This window comes from Pithys albifrons, chromosome 25, assembly GCF_047495875.1.
Source record: "Pithys albifrons albifrons isolate INPA30051 chromosome 25, PitAlb_v1, whole genome shotgun sequence".
NCBI lineage: Eukaryota > Metazoa > Chordata > Aves > Passeriformes > Thamnophilidae > Pithys > Pithys albifrons.
The window spans coordinates 6,749,894-6,758,244 of record NC_092482.1 but is presented as its reverse complement, the minus strand read 5'-3'; the positions used below and the strand labels follow the sequence as shown (position 1 = coordinate 6,758,244).

The 8,351-nt window shown below is 48.2% G+C and overlaps 1 protein-coding gene across 2 annotated transcripts; it reads left to right on the top strand.

Moving 5' to 3' along the window:
- The first annotated feature begins 573 nt into the window (after window positions 1–573).
- On the top strand, window positions 574–2,670 carry DAD1 (defender against cell death 1). Of its 2 annotated transcripts, XR_011699671.1 has the most exons (4): window positions 574–838; window positions 1,826–1,974; window positions 2,254–2,327; window positions 2,479–2,670. XR_011699671.1 is itself a non-coding variant. In XM_071577266.1 (3 exons), the coding sequence occupies exons 1-2, from the start codon at window positions 628–630 to the stop codon at window positions 1,954–1,956; spliced, it is 342 nt and encodes a 113-aa protein (XP_071433367.1). In that variant the 5' UTR covers window positions 575–627; the 3' UTR covers window positions 1,957–1,974; window positions 2,479–2,670. The 2 variants fall into 2 exon arrangements, 1 of the variants encoding a protein (XP_071433367.1); XM_071577266.1 differs by lacking the exon at window positions 2,254–2,327 and having other exon boundaries at window positions 575–838.
- Window positions 2,671–8,351: the final 5,681 nt, after the last annotated feature.

Here is an 8,351-nt window from a genome sequence, read left to right as displayed (position 1 = left end):
ATGATTTAAACATAACGAGTGTATATAGGAAAGTTCTGCTCCGAGTTTATTGAAAAGTCATTCCCCCCTTCAGAGCAAAATCATTTTGGTTGCACTTCAGGCTTCGTGTCGTGAAGGTTTTTAACCAAAAGCAAGGAAAGCAGTGGTCTCCCTTTCCCCAGCTCCGAGCAGGGCTACACAGGAGTCCAGCTCGTCTTGGGAGAACTGGGACAGTCCTTGTGCCAGCGAGGCTCCACAAGCCCCGTGACCAGCTGCTCCCTCGGCCGACCCGCCTCAAGCCAGAGCGTCTCCCAGCGTGATCCGCCATTCCCAGCACCCGCGGGCTGGGATGAGGGCAAGCGCGCTGTAATCTGCCTGGCAACAGGCGGAGCTGCGCTCTCAATGGCTCGTGGACGGAGATGCTCTCTAATCCGTCCAGCAGCAGGTTCTTGTGGGCTCTGATTAGTGTTTAGAAGAAGTCACTCTACAATCAGCCTGGCAACAGGCGGCTACGGGCTCTCATTGGCTCTTAGCAAGTTTCAGGGGGCGGACTTCATGGAGCTCTCAGCGCATGCGCTGGTCGGCAATACGTACTGTGTTTCCCGTACGCCACGTCCTTTGCGCACGCGCAGTGCGGGCGGTGCGGTCATGGCGGGGTCGGTGCGGGCCGTGGCGCGGCGGTTCCTGTCCGAGTACGGCGGCGGTACCGCCGGGCGCCTCAAAGCGCTGGACGCCTTCCTGCTCTACGTGCTGCTCACGGGCGCGCTGCAGTTCGGATACTGCCTCGGTGTCGGCACCTTCCCCTTCAACTCCTTCCTCAGCGGTTTCATCTCCGCCGTCGGCAGCTTCATCCTGGGTGGTCAGTGTGGGTTGGCCGGAGCCTGTCCCGCGGCGCCGCGGACAGCGGGACATCCTCGGGCCCCAGCGGGTGTCCCGGGGCTGTCCCGCGGCAGCCACAGCCATTCCCGGGGGGACTCGCCGGGCCCCCCTCCGGCCCCTGCAGCACCCCCTTCCTGTCCCGAACTCCCGAGGCCGCTCCCCGGGCGGGGCGGGGGCTCCTCGGGGCCAGCCTGGAGCCTTGTTCCCCTCGATGTCATTGCAGCCTCCAGCAGGGGCAGGGTGCTGCTCTCCCAGAATACCCCCAAACCCACTCTGTTCCTCTGCTGCCCCCTCAGCACAGGGGATGCTCACCTGGAGAAGAGAAGGCTCCGGGGAGACTTGAGAGCCCCTTCGAGTGCCTCAGGGGGCTCCAGGAGAGCTGGAGAGGCACCTGGGACAAGGGATGGAGGGACAGGACAAGGGGGAAGGCGTCCCACTGCCAGAGGGCAGGATTAGATGGGATATGGGGAAGGACTCCTTCCTGTGAGGCCCTGGCACAGGTTGCTGGGAGTAGCTGTGGCTGGCTCATGCCTGGGAGTGTCCAGGGCCAGGTTGGACAGGGCTTGGAGCAACCTGGGATAGTGGAATATGTCCTAGCCCATGGAAAGTGGTGGAACTGAATAAGCTTTCAGGTCCCATCTAACCCAAACCATCCTGTGATTCTGTGTTTCTGACATACCCAGTGGAGGACATAGAAATATCCACACTTCTTTGTGAGTCCCACTCTGAGCCTTTTCCTTTCAGGGCTCTCTTGGATATCCCTGTTGTTTCTGTGTGTGTGATGATTTCATGACACCCCTGTGCAAATCCCTTGCCAGTGTCCTGCGCATCTGTAGTAACAATGGAGTAACTTTTCCCTGGTGAAACAGTAACCCAGGCTGGGCGAAGCTGCCCCAGCAAGGCTGTGCTTCCCCACCGCTGTCTCTTGCTGTGCTTACCAATGTCTCATTTTCTCTTTGCTGTGCAGTTTGCCTCCGGATCCAGATCAACCCCCAGAACAAGGGTGAGTTCCAGGGCATCTCCCCAGAGCGGGCGTTTGCTGATTTCCTCTTTGCCAACACCATCCTCCACCTTGTTGTCATCAACTTCGTTGGCTGAGCTGGGAGAGGCTGCCAGGTACTGATGGGGGGTCACAAAAGGGGCAGCCACAGGGCTGCAGTGCTCTTGGGGGACAGCTAGAACCAGAGTGAATCCAGGAGTCCTCCCAACTCTCAGCTGCCTCTGGGCCAAGCTGTTGTTCTCTGGGTTGGCACAGGCTAAGGATTTATGGCTTTCTGATTTTGAGCATGTATTTTTTGGCTTTCATATAATTTAAAGGGGCAGTTAACTAGGGGTGTTACAGATACCTACTCCCATCCCTCTCTCATGACAGGTATTCCCCATTGCTTTTTGCAGGGGCTTTGGGAGCTGGAACTCCTGGACTCCGTGAGGGTTGTCCTTTCTGGAGGCCATGGTGTGATGGGGTCCAGGTCTGCGAGTTTCTCCACAGATGAGGCAGTTTGGCATGGGAGAGTTGGGTGTTGGGAAGTGTTGTTACTTTTGCAAGGGGCCACAGGATCACTGGAGCTTGGGGGAGTTTCCCTCACCTTTGCAGTAACATGTTGCCTTTTCTCTTTCCAGGTCTTGAACTGCTCCTGAGCTCTGATGGCAGAGCATGGCATAGGGAAGTGTAATTGCCCAGCAGACTCTCACCTTCTTCCTTGGGGGAGGAAGAGGCTCAAATTTTTCCCCACAGTGTCCTATGTAGGCATCTGCAGCCTCATTATATAACTGTGATCTTTTCCATCAATAAAACTCTTTATGACACTGCAATCATGTTGGTGACAAATACAGAGCTTCTCCTATACCCAAGTTCCCTCTCAGGCATGACTCCCTGGTTTTACCCCCCTCTCTCTCTCTTTCTACCCACAGGCTTTTTTTTCTGTGCCTCAGCTTTGGAGGGAAGCAGGAAACAAGTTGTCATGGAAACTCAGTTGTCATCCACCCTATTCACCTCCCTCTTTCCTGCCACTTTACCTTACAGACTCTGTTGCCAATGTGCCTTTGGGCTTCAAAGCTGTGGAAAATTTGGGTTAGGCTGTGGTTAGTGGTCATGAAGAGAAGGAATTGGTGGGTGTCCTTCAGCACATCCCCAGGTGTACCCACCTTCCCATAGGTTCTTCCATATCCCTCAGAGGGATATAGGCCACATCTGGATGTCCCAGCTGGACTTAGAAGCTCACTAAAGCCTGTCAGTGGTTACAGCCTTCCTGCCAGTGTCAGGGTCCTTGCACTCTCATGTGCTGAATGAACACAAGGATGTTGGAAGGGGCTGCCAAGCTGCCAGGGCCTCTGAGCTGCACTTGAGTGACCCTTGGGGAAGAAGCTCACCCCTGAGAATCACAGAATCATCAAGGTTGTGATGGGGGGAGGGGAAAGCAGGGGGGCCTTTATTTATTTTACTTAGGGCTTATGGTGCTTATTTTGTTTATGCTTATTTACCTAGGACTAATGATAATACTTATTTTCTTATTTTACTTATGCTTTTATACTTATCATGGAATTTGCTTAGTAATATGAAGTTCACTGTGGAACATGTAGCAAAACTCACTCACTGTCCTTGAAGGTGCGATACCAAGGGGCTCAGGCCAATTAAAATAGCTAGGATACCCCCTGATAAATCAGAAAACATGTCAAAAGAACAAGATAAGTCCAATTAGACCAGCAAAGGTTGCCAACAAGACTGGTTTGAACCAGTTTTGAGCAAAAGGTAAAAAGTTCACAGGAGGAAGACATCTTACTTCATCCCTAAAGACCCTCAAAGACCACTACCCTAAATTACCAGGAGGAACAGTGCAAGTGCAAGAAGGAGTGACATGAGATGGAGAAAATGGAAATCGGTTCTTGAGACTCCTTATAATTCTCTCAGAAAATAATGTTTTTGCATGAAAGAAAAATAAATATGTATAACTTACTTGCATATAAACCCTTTGTTAGCTCAACCAGGTGCCCATGTTTTTGGAGTACTTATTCCCATGTGCCCTGGGCTCAGAATAAACGTACCACTCTATAACCTCACTGGATTATAGGGTTTTTATTCTGCAAAACAGTTGGAAAAACCCTTCAGTCCAACCCTCCACCCACTGTAACTCCTAAACCTCAGCACCAGATCCAGCTGTGCCTATTCCATTGCCTGACCACCCTAACAGTGGAAACATTTTCTTCTACTATCTAATCTGAATCTCCCCTGACTCAGCTTAAGGCCGTTTTCCCATGTCCTCTCACTGAAGGCATGGCAGAAGAGTCCGGCCCCACCTTTGCTACACCCTGCTTTCAGGTGGTTGTAGAGAGCGATGAGGTCCCCTCGAGCCTCCTTGAGAAGCTCCCTCAGCCGTCCCTTAAAGACATGTTTTTCTAAGCACTTTCACAAACCTTGTTGACCTTCTCTGGGCATGCTGCAGAACCTCAGTGTCTTTTTTTAAGTGAGGCCCAGAACTGAACACAACACTAGAGGTGGGGCCTCATCTGTGCCGAGAACAGGGGAACAATCTTCTCTGATTCTGCTGGCCACACCATTCCTGGTACAGGCCAGGATGCCATTGGTCTCCCTGGGCACGCTGTTGGCTCATATTGAGCGGGCACCCCCAGGTGTCTTTTCTGCAAAACAGCTCTCGAGGTCCTCTTCCCCCAGCCTGTAATGGTCCATCTTGTGACCCACATGCAGGACCCAACACTTCACTTTACTGAGCCTCATGGTGTTGTCCTCAGCCATTGACCGAGTCTGTCCAGATCTCTCTGTAGAGGTTCTGTCCTTGCACTGATCCTGCTTCGTGCTTGTCTAGTTTTCTCTGCAGCTGAAACACTGGAGAGGTAAAATGGGCCTTAAGGCTCCATGGCACAGAAATGGTTTTATGCTGAACTCAGGAGGTGGAACTTTGGGTCTCTGGTAGCTTCAACCTCTCAGAATTCCTTTCTGTTTTCCTGTTTACCACCTTTTCAGTGTTTTCAGCAGTGCTGCAGCCACTAAACCTGTAAAACTGTGAAACTTGGGGCTCCTAAGTCTCTTGCCTAACAGGGGTTAGGTGTGAGGGAGCAGGGTCTCCACTGTCCAAAAGGGTGAGGTCTGGGTTTGTGTTAGGAACAGACAACTCCTGCTGTGAACTTGGACACCACCACCTCTTACATTTGTTTGCAATGGCAGCAGTGTTGCAAGGGCAGGCAGGGTCTCACAGGGTGCAGGGATGGTATATGATACAGCCAGCTCTTCTTTCCCATGGGAAAAGCCAGAGCATCAAGTCCATGGGCGAGGCAAGGCTCAGGCTCTCCCTCTGCCTGGAGCTGCTGCTGTTCATGAGCCCCGGGCTGGGACCCACAGGGTCCCTGAACTGCACAGGGGCCTGAGCCAAAGGGAAACATAAGAGTTTGCAGCCCTCGATGTAGCAAACGGCATCTACATCCAATATCGTACCGATGGAAGCCCATTCAACCTAAGGTGACTGAAGGCCCACACCAAGACCCTGAATCACCTTGTCCATGAGCTGCTTTTTGCTGATGATGCCGCCCTCGTTGCTCACACAGAGGCAGCTTTGCAGTGCTTAACATCCTGCTTTGCAGAGGCTGCTGAGCTTTTTGGGCTGGAAGTCAGCCTGAAGAAGACGGAAGTTCTCTACCAACCTGCCCCTCAGGAAGTCTTCCATCATCCTCACATCACCATAGGCAATTCAGAGCTTAAGTCAGTCCAGCAGTTCACCTATCTGGGAAGTATCATTTCCTCAGATGGTAAGATCGACAAAGAGACAGACAACAGGCCAGCAAAGGCATACAGAGCCTTCGGAAAACTCCATAAAATAGTCTGGTCCAATAAACACCTGAAGAAAAGGACAAAGATCAGTGTCTACAGAGCCATTGTACTGTCTACTCTTTTATATGGGTCTGAATCCTGGGTCATCTACCGCCACCACCTGCGGCTCCTCAAACGCTTCCATCAGCGCTGCCTCCGTTGAATCCTAAACATCCAGTGGTCTGATTATGTGACCAATGTGTCTGTTCTTGAACAGGCAGGGGTCAGCAGTATCGAGGCCATGCTGATGAGAACGCAGCTACGCTGGGCAGGGCACATCTCCAGGATGGAGGATCACCCACTGCCTCCTGAAGATTGGCCTTTTTAGGCTTGCAGCAAGGGTAGTGCCCTTCCCAAATCTTCATTCACGAAGCTTAGCCGTGATGATGATGATGATGATGATGATGATGATGATGATGATGATGATGATGATGATTTCAATGCTGGAAAGAGGAATTAGGATTTCCTATCCTTAACTCCTTCAGGCTTTCTTCTTACCTGGTTTCACTGTCAGTTGCCTCCCACTTCCAAAGATCGCTTTCTTGTTAGGTGCTGAATTCACACAGTAGTACATTCCCTGACAAAAACCACACACAACTGTTGGTCCACAGAAATATAGGTGTTTTTTAAAAGAGTTCAAGAGGGAAAACAGATGTCACCCTTGTCACATACCTTTGACTCTAAACTAAGATGTCTTTCTAGCTGCATACCTCTGATCTTTCCATGGAATTCCAATAGAAACAATTCTGAATGCAGTAGAAAACCAAGCCCAGTTACCTCTTAGCGTAATGCAGCTGAAGTTCTTGCACAGTTTTTAAAGCAGAACAATTTTTGTCAGGATTAAGATGTAGGAGAACCTGAGCTTTGAACTTATAATATCAAATAACTATTTGTTTTAAGATATATTTGATTTCCGAATCAGTTTTGTGCCTCTCCTGCAGGCGAGTTTCCAGGAAGACTCTGTTATCCCACAGTAACCAACTTTTATACAAAAATTCTAAGGGAGAGAAACTTCAGTCTTTAATAGCCAGAGCAGGCTGATAGATATTTCAATGGGGGATGAAATTTCCACCACTTTTTAAACAATTACCATAGCTTTATCCAAAACTTCTCATGGTCTAACAAAGGATTCAGACAGATCAGCCAGCTAGTTAAGCTCAAAAGCTAAGCAAGGGACTACATCTATAAGAGAAAGAAGCCACGAAAAATTAAACAGAAGGAAACTTACAATGGAAACTAATCTAAGGTCCTGTTTTACTTGTTTATTTCATTGCTAAAGAACCCAGTAAGGGATTTAAACCCTTACTTGGTTTTATAATAACTCTTGTTCCTTGTCCAAAAGATATTTTCCCAAATTTCCTGTATTCACACACCCAGAAAGTGCTTTACAAAAACTATCCAGAGTAAGATTTGATTTTTTAACTCCTCCTTTCCTAGAAGATAAAGAACTGCAGATGGGAGTAGTAAATTGTGATATCCACAGTTTATTATGGAATGAGCCTCGTGGCTTAACTAAAGACATCACCATCAACCTGTTACACATAACTGAACATGTCCCCTTCTTTTCTTTCCCCTTTAAACTGGAAACTTATTTCTTTGACTAAGGAGTAATTATCACTCCATCTTGGTTATATATCTGCTTTAAGCTATAAAAACACTTGCAAGACCATTCCTCACTCAGAAAAAATACCTGTTTTCACCATTAATTTATCCACATTCCTGAGGGGGAGTTACCAGGGGCAAGGAGAACTCAGAGTAATGATATATACAGTATTAAAAACTTCAATGGACTCAGTTTCTACTGGTACCTCATTTGCTGTAAAACACATGATCAGCTCTGGCTTAAAATTCAAAGCCAGCTGCTCCTTGTGAACTTTGCCAAAACATGCTGCAGCAAAATGCTTTCCCTTCTGTATAAGGATTGTGGCACGTCCAGTCACACAGGCAGGAATAGTCTCATCCAAAATATTGAGTTATTGTAATTGAAATGAAACCAATTTTGGAAAGTCACCCAGAGAGAAATGCAGGTGGGTACTTCTGGAAAACACTAAGTTCTTACCTACATCTGTGTCCAGTATGGTTATCTGCCTTGGGACACAAACCATGGACACTGGTATTTTCTGAACACTAAAAATGCTTATTGTCAAAACACTAAGAAAAATTGTTGGAGGATAAAGAGACTCAGCAACAATTTTTGTCAATAGATTTCAGTGATCAGGGACAGGCAAGGACATGTATAAATTCTTCACAGCCTCTGATATCCCAGTGCTTTTGAAGCCTAAGTAATATATATATTAAAAGTGAAATTTCTTGGACTATTGAAATGTAAGTACTCACATGCCAATCTCCATTTCTATTCTGGAAACTTAGAATAAAAAATTACCCAAATCATCAGTTAAACTCTGTGGGGAACTGCTGTTGGACATCTGTGGCCCAGATCTACCTCCATGCAATCCTCAGAACCACAGGCACTTGCTTCCTAAAGCCTTTTGCAATTCTTTTAGGCTGACATGGCTTAATTTTATGTGCATTCCTCATTCCCATTCAAGCTCTTGATTTCCACCTCCAAAGTTACACCTTGGAAGAGCTTTGCAAAATCTTGGCCTTGGAAACTTCTGATCCATTACACACTTTCTCTCTACTTATTAAATGCTCTTTCATTTTCTACATGTAA

Coding starts and splice junctions, on each gene's coding strand:
- DAD1 (XM_071577266.1), top strand. CDS start 628: ATGGCGGGGTCGGTGCGGGCCGTGGCGCGGCGGTTCCTGTCCGAGTAC. Junction 839..1,825: donor CGGCAGCTTCATCCTGGGTG/GTCAGTGTGGGT, acceptor TTTGCTGTGCAG/TTTGCCTCCGGATCCAGATC.